The sequence below is a fragment of the Microtus ochrogaster genome, linkage group LG1, assembly GCF_000317375.1.
Source record: "Microtus ochrogaster isolate Prairie Vole_2 linkage group LG1, MicOch1.0, whole genome shotgun sequence".
NCBI classification, from domain to species: domain Eukaryota; kingdom Metazoa; phylum Chordata; class Mammalia; order Rodentia; family Cricetidae; genus Microtus; species Microtus ochrogaster.
Genome location: NC_022027.1, coordinates 54,026,462 through 54,041,330, shown reverse-complemented (window position 1 = coordinate 54,041,330; position 14,869 = coordinate 54,026,462). Strand labels below are relative to the sequence as shown.

The following is a 14,869-nucleotide window of genomic DNA, read 5'->3' as shown; positions in this document are numbered from 1 at the left end:
GCCTGTCTGTTTTCAAGGCTGATCATTTGCTGTTGGATAACCAGTTGGTGTGCTCTTCCCTGGGGAAGACCACGTCTCTCATTCTCAGCATTCCTACGCTGTCTAGAGTGTCCTTTCTGCAGGGCTGAGGTCTTGTGGTCTTTCCCCCACCCACCTTGGCATGTGTACAGCTAGTGCCCTTGTTCAGCTCATGTTTGGGCAGTCACATTGTTGAGATGCTATGTGTGTGGCTTCTGAGGAGACACAACCCCACAGCAACTCACAGATCCTCTGACCCTTGCGATCCTTCTGCCCCCTCTCCCACAGGGTGCCCTGACTCTTAGCTGTAGGATGGTTTTGTAGATGTGTCTCTTATGACAAGGCTCTCCCATTTTGCATTTTGACCAGTTGTGGGTTTCTGTATGAGGGTTGAGAACGACACTTACCTGTAGATGTAAGGACAAGTATTTTGAAGGTGGTAAAGGGGTTGTGCTGGTCAAGTAAAGTGGTGGTGTTAGCTTCTCCTCTAAGATGCGTGATTTCACTACCCCTGGGTCATTGACTGTTTCCAGTACAAGGCATGACTTCCCTCTTGCTGAGCAGGCCTTTAGTTCAATTAGAGAGGTGTTGGTTACCATCTTAGTTAGGGTCACTAATGCTATGATGAGAAGCCATGACCAAAAACAGCTTGGGGAGGAAAGGGTCTGTTTCACTCACAGCTCCATGGAACAGTTCATCATCAAAAGCAGTCTGGACAGGAACTCACTCACAACAGGAACCTGGAGGCAGAACTGAGTCAGAGGCCATGGAGGGTTGTTGCTTACTGCCTTGCTCATATGACTTGCTCAGCCTGTTTTCTTGGGTTTTTGATGGATTTTTTTTTGGGGGGGGGCTGTTTTGTTTTCGTTTGGTTTAGTTTCTCAAGACCGGGTTTCTCTGTGTAACCCTGACTGCCCTGGAACTCACTTTGTAGACCAGGCTGGTCTTGAACTCACAAGAATCCACATGCCTCTGCCTCCTGAGTGCTGGAATTAAAGGTGTGAGCCACAGCTTCTGACTTTTTTGTTTGAAGTGAATAGTTGAAAATATGATTCCTTGTGATGTTTTCAGACATCCTTACTGTTACTTTAGCCTCTTTCCTAGGTATTTATCTACCCTTTCGAATTTGAGCCCCCCCTTCCCGATTCTCTATCAGATCAATTATATCCTGTTCCTCCCTTCCTGACTGATTCCCAGCACCCCTACCCTGGCAGTTGCCCGTTGTCCTTTTCTGGTTTCTGCGGTTACTACAGGGTATGCTCTCAAGCTGCAGATTGGAGCTGGGAGCCAAATGAGAAAGAACAATCAACACTCAATATGATCTTTTCTAGTTCCATCCATTTGCCTGCAAGTCTCATGATTTCATTTTTTTTCACAGCAGAATAGTAGTCCAGGGTGTATATTTATGACACTTTCATTATACAGTGGCCGGTTAGTTCTATTTCCTAGCTACCGTGAATAGAACACCAATGAACATGGCTGAACAAGCACCTGTGGAGGAGATGTCAAGTCCTTTGAGAATGTGCCAAGAAGTGGTATGGCTGGATTGAAGCGTTTATCTAATTATTCTTTATCAATAAAAAAAATTAAGCCTGAATGATCAGAGAAGCAAAGAAGCCACCAGTCACCTCCTTTCTCTTCCGTACCTCAATATAAAGGACTGAGATCCTCTCTCAGCCCCATTTTACTATTTCCTGTCTCCTATCTGTCCTCAGTCCTCCAAAGACCTCTATGGTTAATTTTGGTCAGTTAGTGGCTAGCTCTGGCCTCTAACTCAAAGCAGATTTTGTTGTCAGAATGCGATCAAAATATCACACAATCCTGGGTCATTTGGCAGATTTATTTTTTACTTTTTGTGAATTCCCCCCCACCTCTCTCTCTCTCTCTGCCTGTGGATTAGGATGTAGTTCTCAGCTACTGGCCCAGCACCAATGTGCTGCCGTGCTCCCATGATAATGGACCAAACCTATGAAATTGTAAGAAAGACCCCAATTAAATGTTTTCCTTTATAAGAGTTGCTGTGGTCATGGTGTCTCTTCACAACAACTGTGGCTAAGCCAATTTTTCTTCTTGATTCTTTGTTTTGTTTTTGAATTTATTTTTAGTTCTTTATATAATTTGCATATTAATCCTCTGTCAGATGTGTAACCGGCAAAGGCTCTCTTTCAGTCTGTAGACTTCGTCTTACTTAGTTAATTTTTTCTTTAATTAGGCAAAAAGCTTTTTAGTTTTATGAAGTGCTGCTTGTTCTTGAGCAAATGGAGTTCTATTCAGAAAATCATGTTTGTTTGTTTGTTTGTTGGCAGTTTCAGTGTTCCAGGTTTAGGTCTTTGTCCATATGGAGTTAGTTTCTGTGCAGGGTGATAGATACAGGTTTAATTTCATTCTTCTGCATGTGGAATTCAGTTTTCCCAGCACAGCTAGTGAAGATGATTTCTTTTTTTTTTTTTTTTTTTGGTTTTTCGAGACAGGGTTTCTCTGTGGTTTTGGAGCCTGTCCTGGAACTAGCTCTTGTAGACCAGGCTGGTCTCGAACTCACAGAGATCCGCCTGTCTCTGCCTCCCGAGTGCTGGGATTAAAGGCGTGCGCCACCACCGCCCAGCGTGAAGATGATTTCTTTTAGCCAGCTTTTGTTTTGGCATCTTTGCTGACTATTACATGGCTGAAGGTGTGTGTGCTCATGCTTAGGCCTTAGATTTTATTTGGTTAGTCTGGCGTCTGCTTCTGGACCGGTACTGGATTGTTTTTATTACTATAGCCCTGTAATAGATCCTGAGATTTGGACTGGTAATTCTTCCAGCATTGTTCTTTTTGTTCCCGATGATTTGGGCTATCGGGAGCCTTTTGTGGTTCCATATGAATTTTAGGATAGGTTGTTTATCCCTATGAAGATTGGGATGGGGAATTTGATTGGAATTGTATTGAATCTATAAATAGCTTTTGCTAGAAGGGTCATTTTCTTTCTTTTTTTATATACTCATTTAGTGTACATTGGGGTTTTGCCTGTATGTATGTCTGCGTGAAGGTGTCAGATCCTCTGAAACTGGAGTTACAGGCAGTTATGAGCTGCCATGTGGATGCTGGGAGTTGAACCTGGGTCCTTTGGAAGAGCAGCCAGTGCTCTTAACCTCTGAGCCGTCTCTCGAGCCCGAAGGGTCATTTTATATTATTAATTCTAGCAATCCATGATCATGGGATGTCTTTCCATGATCTAGTGTCTTTTCTATCTCTTTCGTCAGTGGTGTAAAGCTTTCACTGGAGAGATTCTTCACTTCCTTGGTTAAGTTTAATCATAGATATTTTATTTTCTTTGCGGGCATTATGAATGGGAATGTGTCCATGCGCTCTTCTTTTTATGTTTGTTGTTAGGGTATAGAAAGGCTATTGATTTGTTCAAATTGAGTCAGTGTCCTGGCACATTGATAAATTTATCATTTATAGAAGTTTTATGGTAGAATTTTTGGGATCTGTAATGCATAGTATCATGTCACCTGCAGATAGGGATAGTGTGGCTTCTTTCCCTATTTGTATCCATTTAATTTCCTTCTCTTGCCTTATTGCTCCAGCTAGCACTTCAAGCGCAATATTGAGAAGGAATCAGAATAGGAGACACCCCTCTCTCATTCTGACTTCACTAGTATTGCTTTCAGCTTTTCCCCATTTATGATGGCATTGGCTTGGGTCTCTCATGGATAGCTTTTACTATGCTGAGGTATGATCCCTTTAGCCCTACATTCTCCAGGACTTTCATCATGATGGCATATTGTCTCTTGTCAAAGGCTTGTTTCTACATATATTGAGATGACCACATGGTGTTTGTTGTTGTCAATTTATGTGATTTACTATATTTATTGAAGTATTTACGTTTCAGGGATATAGTCAACTTAGTCATGGTAGATAATCTTTTTGATATATTCTATTTGATGGTAGATCATGGTAGGTATTCTTTTTGATGTATTCTATTATATTCTATTTTTGATCTATTCTATTTGCTTTATTGAACATTTTTTTGAGTCTATGTTCATCAGGGATGTTGGTTGGCTATAGTTTTCTTTCCTTTTTTTCTTTTTTCTTCTGTGTCTTTTCCTGATTTGGGTATTCAGGTGATATTGATTACATAGAAAGAGCTTGGGTGTGCTCTTTAATGTTTTTATTCTTTGAATAGTTTAAGAAGGGTTAGCTGTTGATCTTCTTTGAAAGTCTGGTAGAGTTCTGCTGTGAATGCATCTGGTCCCTGCGCTGTTTTGTTTTGTTTGGCGTTTGTACTTTGACTTTTAGCTGAAAGGCTTTTTATTACTGTTTCAATCTCCTCATTTGTTACAGATCTGTGTAGGTTGTTGACTTCTTGGTTGAATTTGGCTGAATCTAGAAATTCATCCCTTTTTTCTGGTAGCCTTTCTGTGTGAGGTTTTTTGTGGAGATCTGGAAGAGTCTGGCTTTCACCCTTTAATGACCTAAACCATTCTATTGGTTCCTGCTTCTTATCTTTAAAAAATGGACAAACAACAGTCATTGCCTTGAGCATTATCGTGAACACTAACTACAAAGAAGAATGAACCCATCCTAAATGCACACACAGCAAAGGCTTCCAATAGGCAGTTTGCTGCTTTTCAGTGCCCCAGCCTTACCACAGCACTGCCACAAGTAATGGCAACTTTGTGAGAAGAAGCCAGCTGTTATGTGGAACCCAGGGTGTAACAGGGTCTGACTCTGGGGTCCACGCAGTCAGTGAGCTAACTATGCACACAAAACAAAAGTTCTGGTACGATGTCCTTGCTCTGCTAGACCTGGGAGCTCTGGCGCATCTGTTATGAAAAGGAGCTTAAACATCAATGTTTGTGAGCTTTTATTTAGGGTTGCTGTTACTGATTACAGTAGAACCCTGGAAATGCAGTGGTCACTTGGAAAAATCACCAGAAGTTCCTACTTCCTGAATAGGGCAGCTTTCACCGCTCAAACGATGCCTCGTGCGGCCCTGGGCAGCCAGCCCTGTGATCATGCTCATACTTCCTCAACAGAAATCATTTTACCCATAGCTCCAATAACCTTTGAAAATTTGGCTTTTGTGGCTTATGGAAGCCCCCCCCCCATATAATCACTTTAGTTTCTCAAATGTTCTTCTTTCTTAACTAATACCAAAGAGAGGAGCTAATTATCCAGGGGAAACACTTACATGGTAGAAAACATGCTTGTAACTTTTTATTTGTGCTTTTATTTTTGTTTGTTTAGAGACAGGACCTCGCTATGCAGCCCTGGATGGCTTAGAACTCTCTATGTATATCATATAATACTCCAACTCACAGCGATCTGCCTGTATCTGCCTTCGGAGTTCTGGAATTAAAGATGTATACTGCTATGTCCAACTATTTATTACATTTATCTTATCTACCTCATATATATTTCCATATCAAGACCTACTCAGATACCAAAAAAAATCAAGAAAAGAGCCTATAACACATCCCTTGGGTATAGGTATAAATAGATGTGTATTGATGATATAATAATAGTAATAGCACTTTATAAATTGTACCAGATAGCTCATTTACATGTTGTTCCGTTATTCCCACAGTAACGCTATATTCTTAACTCTATTCTAAGAGCAGCAATGGAAAATTTGAATCACTTGTTTAAAGTCCAGAGAGTGGCAGAGACACAACTCGACTCAAGACTGACCAAAGACCCCCCTACTTTATACTCCTCCGCCTTTTGCCACCCAGTAGAGAATGGTTGGTGAGAAACAGAGCAAAATCATCATGACAATAAGGAAATAGATGTGACTATCTCAATAGTGTAGCCAGGTTTACAGAATTTCCTATAACCTGTCCTAGAATCTGCTAATAAATTTAACTGATTTCTGCTTACCTTTAGAAGAAGTGTTTAAAAAGCAATGTTATTTATCCAAATATCTCTTTAGCCATAATCAATAAGAGCAAAGTCAATAGACTAAATTGTAAAAGAATTGTAAGCAGAGTTGCTTTGCACATAAGTAGGTAAAATAAAAAGGACCTTTTACCCCATATTGGCATACAGGTAACAAAATAACTGCTTTTTTCCCCATGCCTAGTAGATAAAAAATGTATGTTCTTTTAATAGTCAGTATATATGCAAATTTGCAGTCAAACCACTTAGTGAATATAGTTTTCTTTTTGATATTTAAGGTAAAGGAAGAAGTTGGGAATGTTAGCATCCTGGTAAATAATGCTGGCGTTGTCTACACTTCAGATCTGTTTGCTACGCAAGATGCTCAAATCGAAAAGACTTTTGAAGTCAATGTGCTTGCACACTTTTGGGTGAGTGCGATTTCTTTTACAAAATACTTCCTTTTGAAGACCCAAAGATTAAGAGTTCACGTTTAATGACATGACTGCATTTTTACTAACAGTTGTACCTTCCAAAATTAATGATGAAGTATGTCCTTGTAAGTTTCTGGTGTTGTGTGTGTTTTTGATTCTTCTGGCTTTTTAGTATCAAGGTCGCAGGTAGCACAGGCTTGCCATAAACTTAATATAGAGCTGAGGCTAGCTTTGAACTCCTGATCCTCCTGCCTCTGACTTCAAAGTGTTGAGTTTGCAGGCATACATTATCATGCCTTGCCCGTCGGTTTTGATTCTAAACTATATTTAGAATCACATATCTCTGTGATAGAATAGACATATGGAAAGGACAAAGAGTCCACCCAAGTCATCGTCTATGATCCTGTAACAAGGGAGAGTGTCGTGTGCTTTCAAACTCTTGTGAGACTCAGGCTCCATATTGTTTCCTGGCCTCGAAAGCTGCAGACTTTATAGTGGAACTCACTGTTCAAGGACTCTAGTGTGGGCTTCTGAAGACTTCAAATAGCTCCCAAACAGCTAGTTTATAAAGAAACCCTTGATATTTTCTTGGATGTGAGCTTGGGCTGATAAGAGTTCAAGAAGCTGCAGTGTACTGGTTACCCTGCTTTTCCCAAGCCGTAGATGCCTGTCTTCCTGTGTTTACATTTGATAAAATACAGTGTGTTATCTCATTTGCTTCTGTATCCCCAGCATGCATACAGTGGGTACTCAATAAGCATTTAGGAACCACTGGAAGATTGCTCTTTGTGGTTTTTGAGATCATGATCAAATTATTGTCTAGCAAATCAATATGAAACATTAACCCTTCTTGCACTCCAGTGTATCACTCCTATTCAGTGTATGAGATGATTGAAGACATCAGTGCCGAGGGGTAAAAGGCTAGGGATAGAAGCAGTGAACAGTTTAAACGAGATGGGTTCTCAACGCTTTCAGCGTCCGTTGTAATGATCCCGCTGTGGCGCCCTGGCCATTTGTCCAGGCCAAGGCTGAGCTTGGCAGGTCAGGTGTTTTCATTTATATCAGGAACGATGTTTGGATAGCTTATCATTGTTTCAAGGTAGTCTCCATGAACCTGTGAATCATAAATAATACATGGTTTTGTAATTAAAAATTGTTTCTAGACCACAAAGGCATTTCTTCCCGACATGATGAAGAATAATCATGGCCATATTGTCACCGTGGCATCAGCAGCCGGGCACACAGTGGTTCCCTTCTTGCTGGCTTACTGGTATGTGACTACTTTTCTTCTACTGACTCCTATGCTTAACTTGTATGCTTTTATGTCTTATTATTTTGGTTATATCCTTGGAAACTTTTATATAAGATTTACACGTATCTTATATAAAAACAAGTTCCCCACCTACCTATGTATACTTATGTATGTATGTATACTTACACACATCGATAGCTACGTGTACAGACACATTCAATGGAATTTTAGAGTGTAGGCACTTAATTTTTCTTTCCCTATTGAATGAGGACTGTCTTCATCATGACAACAGACTTGAAGTTGCTCAAAGAGGAAGAGCTACGCAAAGCCTTGAGATTAACAGTATCATCAACTGTTAAGCCCCTTTTCAGTTCGCCTCAACAACTTTTCAGTTCTATAGGTCTCTGGAGTAATTGACACAATTATAAGACAGTCACTGAAAACATTTTCCGTGCCTTCTAACAATAAGGAAACAAAAGAATAATGATTTTGCGCCTTGAAGATGGCTGTAAAATAACTTACAAAGAGGAATGACCGTTTAAAATTGACGAGGGTTTCGTCTGTCTCCGATAGCTGTGACCACAGCACAGTGGGTATCCTCTATCTGAGCTAACGCTCTGTGGTTCCTGAGCCTCGCAGAACCCCCACCAGCGTCTCGGCTGTCATCTTCGTGAAGCCAATCACGGTCTTCACTGGTTGTACTCAGTCTGTCTCTGTACCGCCACACGTGGCTCACGGAGCTTACCTCTCCTCCTGCACGTCCTGCTTCCTCTGCCTCCGCCTGGTGACCTAATCTCTCTTCCTCTCTGAGTCCTCCCTGTCTTCACAAATCCCACCTAACCTCTTCCTGCCTGGCTATTGGCCATTCAGCTCTCTATTAAACCAATCACGGTGACTCATCTTCACACAGTGTAAAGGAATATCTGCAGCACTGGTTCAGTTCCACTGAGTGTCTGCTCGGGGCTGAAGTTTTCACAGATACTGAAGACCTCTACCAGAAAACCACGTCATCAGATGTTGGTAACAAGTGATCGGCTGAGCCTGTGTCCTAAGTGAACACACTACTTTCTTTTTCCTTCTTCCTCTGTCCTTTTTCTCTCTCTTCCTCTCTTTCTCTCCTTTCTCCTTCCCTTCCTCCCTCTTTGAGTGTGTGTGTGTTTGTGTGTATTTTGTTTTGTTTTGAGACAGGGTCTCATGCAGCCAAGCCAGAGATGATCTTGAAGTCCTATTCTTGTTTTTACCTCTTGAGTCCAGGGCTTACAGGTGTGTGCCAGTCAGTGTGCCTAGTCTCTTCATTGCTAGATCACACCCAGGGCCTTGTACTTGCCAGGTGAACACTCTGTGCAGTGCTGAGTCACACTCAGGGCCCTGTTCTTGCCGGGTGAATATCTGTGCAATACTGGATCACACCCAGGAACCTGTGTGTGCCAGGTCAGCACTCTGTCTGTGCAGTGCTGGATCACACCAGGGCCCTATGCACTCCGGGTGAGCACTCTGTCTGTGCAGTGCTGGATCACACCAGGGCCCTATGCACTCCGGGTGAGCACTCTGCACTGAGCCACATCCTGCCCCTGACACTGCCTTTTCTAAAAGCTTTACAATACTCAGTGGGTAGAGCATGAGACTCTTAATCTCGGGGTCGTGGGTTTGAGCCCCATGTTGGGTGCCAGTCTGTAGTAAGGAGGCTTCTTGTTGATTCCTGACTGCCTGGCTATCTTAGACCCAAAATAATCACACAGAAACTATATTAATTAAAGCATTTCTTGGCCCATTAGCTCTAGCTTCCTATTGGCTAACTCTTACATATTAATTTAACCCATTTCTATTAATCTGTCTATCGCCACGTGACTGTGGTTTACCGGTTAATGTTCTGGTGTCTGTCTCCGGCAGGGCTACATGGCATCTCTGATTCTGCCCTTCTTTCTCCCAGCATTCAGCCTAGCTTCTCCTGCCTACCTAAGTTCTGCCTTGCTATAGGTCCAAAGCAGTTTCTTTGTTAATTAATGGTACAGAGGGAAATCCCACATCACTAATACACATTTATAATAATGAAAAATGATTGCTTCAGAGTAGATCATCTATTTAAAAAGCAGTCATAAAAAAGCCATCACACCTGGGGCCTCTTAGTGCCCCCTAGTTACCATCATAACAGCACAGGTTACATTTGCCCACTTTTGATTTTTATGTGCGTGGAATCTCACCATGTTTGTGAGATGTGCCCATTATGTCATTTGTGGCTATTGTTTGATCATACGTAGTTTTATATCATGTGACTCTACAGCAACCTGTCTGCCTGTTCTACCATCATGAACATCTGGGGTGTTGCTAAGACGGGATTCTTATGGGATAATGATGTAGGCGAACTTGCTCGCCTTCCCTGTGCTGGGTTTTCCTTATCCGTGAAGCAGTTTGATAACCGTATCTGATGTAAATCCTAGAACGCAGATTCTGGGATCCGGGGACGGCTTAGTAACTGGAGGGCAGCTGCTGGAATTTCAATTCCACTTCCCTGTACTCACCAAAAACAACAGGGCCCCACCTGTCGGCTCCCAGAATACGGCCCCAGAAACCGGTTCTGTGTTCTCCAGCTGCCCTTTGTGGGGTGAAGCGCAGGGAAAACAGAATTGCTGACTGTTTTCCCTATAGCCGAGCCCTCGCCTGTCACTGTAGTGGGTGTCACAGCACGGGGAGTCTCTGACCGGCTCTTTGAGGAGAAAGGGAATCACGCTGAAGGAGCGATAGCGGAACAGTTCCAGCGAGTAACGTGAAAGGGCACAGTGACAGCACTGACGTCATAGTGAGGAAGACAAAGCCTTCCTAAGATGATGTTTGATGTTTGTCAAGTGGGTTTTTTAATGGTACCTTGATTTTTAATATAATATTTTATTAAGTCTTTGGGAATTTCATGCCTTGTATGTTTATCATATTCACAGCCTCCCATTTCTCCCTCTAACTTCTCCCTGATCCACCACCCTTCTTGAATGAAAAAGAAATAAAATAAAACAGGAAAGGATGTGACTGTTCCTAGGTACATTGGAAGAGAACGTTCAGTATAGACACGTGGGAGAGCATAGCCCATAGAGACATCTGGGAGAGCCCAGAGTGGACATGGCCTGAGCCATGGGAGGGGAAAGTAAAGGGAGAGGGGCTGCTGACCAGGAGGGGGCAGCCTGGGCCGAGAGACTGGCATAGCCAAAATGATGGGATATATAGGGAAGGGCAGTCGGGGGAAGGGCAACCGAGTGCCTGGGCTGGAAATGTTTAGAGTAGGAGATGGGATGTGCCAGCCATACCCTGTAACAGGTAAGGGCTGAGGGATGCTGGGAGAACCTGGTGACCAGCATCCATCCTGATATAGTAAATAGGCCCCCAAAGTAGCTGTTTGTCCCATGTTTAATACCCAGCACTCCTTTCCTGCTCCCAACTTCAAAGTTGATTTTTTTTGTTTGTTTGTTTTTGTTTTTCGAGACAGGGTTTCTTTGTGGCTTTGGAGCCTGTCCTGGCACTAGCTCTGTAAACCAGGCTGGTCTCGAACTCACAGAGATCTGCCTGCCTCTGCCTCCCGAGTGCTGGGATTAAAGGCGTGCACCACCATCGCCCAGCCCAAAGTTGATTTTTAAAAGAAAGCAGTGAGCTTGAAAATATATTTTGTCAACACAAATAGCCAGGGTAGGAACACTCAGCAAAACTGCATGTGAGCATTGGCTTACGATGAAATGCTGCTTAGAACATGATTGTAAGTCGGGAGTAATAATTCCGACTGTAGTGAATACTGAAGGTCTTAGAACATGATTGTAAGTCGGGAGTAATAATTCCGACTGTAGTGAGGAATGAAGGTGATGTCGCACAGGGTGGGGAGTAGCCCACTCCCTTCTAGGGTTCCTATATTCGTACCGAGGTTCACCCTAAAGTGCATACCTACTCTCTGATGACACACCATTCTGAAAACCTCTCTTACATCCTCAGAGTCTGGAACTCTTGCAGGACCTCAAGCCAGAGTTAACAACCTGCCTTAAAGCCAGTTAAGACTGCTCCCCTACTGTGTGCTGAAACTGTTTAACCTGCCCATGAAAGAACACTGTACCAATCAACCTCGCTTGCCTTGGATTTCCCCCGTAATCCATGTGTACAGCCTAAGCCAGTGCATACCTGTGATCTTAGCTCACTCTTCCCTGCCTCTGACCCAGAGCCAACCTGTGGGGCATGGGAGACTTTGTCTCAAAACAGACAGACAGACTACAAAAAATAACTGCAATGTAGTCTTGTATTCCTAATTGAAAATTATTAAATTATACATATTGTGTGCCAGCACTGTTTTCTTTTTTGTTTGGTTTTGATTTTTTGTTTGTTTTTTGTTTGTTTGTTTGTTTGTTTGTTTTTGAGGCAGGATTTCTCTGTGTAACAGCCCTGGCTGTCATCGTGGAACTGGCCTCCAACTCGCAGAGATCTGCCTGCCTCTGCCTCCAGAATGCTAGGATTGAGGTGTGCGCCACCATGCCCAGCCCACGGGCATAGTTTCAGTTCCTGTGACCTGATTCTTTGTGCAGCACGACCCAGTCATTCGTTGTTGTTAAGACTGTCTCAGGATTCTCTCACTTACTAGAAATAACAAAACTCCAGAGCCAGGAGGAGTGAGAGTCAGTCTCTGGCAGGCTCCTCCCTCTTGAGGATCTGCCACCAGCAGGTCAATTGACTTCTTTAGACCATCACTTCCCCACAGGGCCTTCAAGCAAGAGTTTTAGGTCCAGAGTCTAGACCAATCTAGATCCAGTTCTAGAGATTTGGCTGCTTGATAACTGAGGTGTGACCAGATCACGGGATCCAAACTCTGCCCATCACAGACAGTTTTAATTCTTCTCAACTGCACACTTCCACGAGCTTTACCCCACATTGACGTTTAGACACACCACTGATGTTTCCTCCGTGTAAACTCCTAGACATGATGCCGAATCAAAGAGGAGGGAACCACGAATTTGATTCAACTTTAATTACTTTTATGTCTCTGTCAAACTACCTTTCAGAAAGGGCTAGTTTAACCTGTGCTGTGGAAAACAGAAAGCTGTGGTACATTTTTTTAATCTCAATTAAAAAAAAAAGATCCAGAATTTTAAAAGTTGCTAGGCTCAATTAATTATGAAGAAGTCCACCAGTCTGTTGAAAGACAAACAGAAAATATGAGTTTTCACATTGTTTGACGATTATTCATTAGAGAAGGATGCTAGTGTGTGTACTGTATGACTTATGACCAAAATGAGCGTGTTTATACATCCGTCTCTGTTGATAATTTATTTCATGATTTTTCTTTCAGTTTCCTTTAGTCTTTTTTTTTAATAGGACAAACCTTTTATTAGCTCTTAGAGGATTCTTTTTTTTTTCCCAGATAGTTTTGTTTTGCTCTGAAGTGCTGAGGATCAGACTCAGTACCTTCCAAGTGCCAGGCCAGCACTCTGCGCTAAGCGATGCCCCTTGCCCACACTACTATAGTTTAGCACTCTTGCTGTGTGTTGTGGATGTTCAGAGGGTTGTCCTTTACTGGCTGATTTTGTCAGGAGCCTATCACCTTTAGGTTGTTGACTATTCGGGTCTGATTTATTGTTTACTTTTTAAAAGGTTTTTTATTTTTATTTTGTGTATGAGTATTTTGCCCGCCTGCTCGTATGTGTACCACATGTGAGCCCGGTGCCTGTGGAGGCTGGAAGAGGGTGTTGATTCCCTTGCAGCTGGAGTTACAGACAACTGTGAGCAGCCGTGTGGGTGCTGAGAACGGAGCCCCAGTTCTCTGCAAGAACAGTAAGGGCTCTTAACCTCCAGCTGCCGCTCAGCCAATTTTGCTCCCACTTCAAGTGTGCTTCTACCTCCTCAGTTTGCATCTCGAGCTTTGATTTCTGCTTCTGTAAACCACATTCATAAAAACACCTATATCATGGATTGTTGTGAGGGTTAAAATTCACTGGGAGCAGCTCCTGTCCTACACAGATTAATTTTAGGTGTCATTGCTGCTATGTGTTATGTTCTTCAGTGCAGTGAAGCTTTGTACCTCGTTATTGACATCAACATATTTTGTTTACAGTTCAGTATATTTCTAGGCTTAAAAAAAATACTTTCTACAGCTTTCTGTTTTTCAGAGGATAGCTTAATTGACAAGAATGTGTAGAAACCTTATCTAATTTCTTATTCATAGAGATTTAAAAGCATAAAACTATCTGGCAATTAATATCGCTGAAATATATGCTTGAGATAACAGGCTTTATATTACATGTATCTTATGACAGTTTTTATAATTAGTAATGTAAGATACCAACAAATGACTGAATTATATACCTTTATATATGAAATATAATGTATTATATGCTTTCATATAAAATTTAAAGTAATATATACTTACTATCCCTATAAAACTCGTTTTAAAGCTACCTGGAAAAATAAAGTCTCTTTAGAGTAGTTTCACAATATTTCCAAATTAAGATGTTTTTGTCAGAATTGCTTTGCACTTCTGATCCATTTGACAGATATTTCCTGAGTACTGTTAAAAGGCCAGTTCTAGGCCAGGCCCTGAAGATTCATTTGTGACCAATATTGTCACGGAGGAAACTACAGTAAAAGCGTAACAGGAAAAGATCTTGGGGGATGGCTCAGACAGTAAAGTGCAGGGCTGGCTACACAAACACAGGAACTTAGTTCAGACCCCCACTTCCCCCACACCTCCATCCCAGCACCATCCAGGCAGAGAGGGAGAGGAGGATCTCTGGGGCTTGCCGGCCAGCTGGTGTAGCTTCAGGTTCAGTGAGAGACCCTGTCTCAAAAAATAAGGTGAAGGGCATTAACGAGAATCATCAATGTCAAAATCTTCCTTTACACAAATATATACACAGTGCATGCGTGCACACACGTGCATACACACCGTTTCAGGGTCGATAATTCTTAAAAATTGTATATACAAAAAATTAGGCACAGTCAGTGTTTCATTACAAATCTGAAACATTCTATCCTAGAAAACTTAAGTGTTATATAATGGGTATGAGGGAGGGGCAGGAAGGACTCGGAGGAAGTTAAGGCATGACTCAAAGGAAGACTACCCAGGACCTGTCCACTGAATAACACAACCGTTTTAGATTAAATAATAAGCAGATTCACAGTGACTTTGGGTTTTATGGAAAGAACAATAATGAAAGCAATCTCAAAAATGAGTCTCCTGCCTGCTCATTTCATTCACCGAGTCCAGCTGGTTAGGGATGCAGTGTGTAGGAACTACCGTGTGCCCTGTGCCTGAGGCTCTCCTGGGATGCAGTGTGTAGGAACTACCGTG

At 42.2% G+C, this 14,869-nt stretch overlaps 1 protein-coding gene across 1 annotated transcript in view; it reads left to right on the top strand.

Moving 5' to 3' along the window:
- Nucleotides 1-14,869, top strand: part of LOC101979781 (estradiol 17-beta-dehydrogenase 11) — a 34,790-nt gene that overhangs the window by 4,990 nt on the left and 14,931 nt on the right. Inside the window, exons 3-4 of the mRNA XM_005359582.3 lie at nt 6,177-6,308; nt 7,475-7,581. Coding sequence (XP_005359639.1) covers nt 6,177-6,308; nt 7,475-7,581 — 239 coding nt within the window. The remainder of the gene's footprint in view (nt 1-6,176; nt 6,309-7,474; nt 7,582-14,869) is intronic.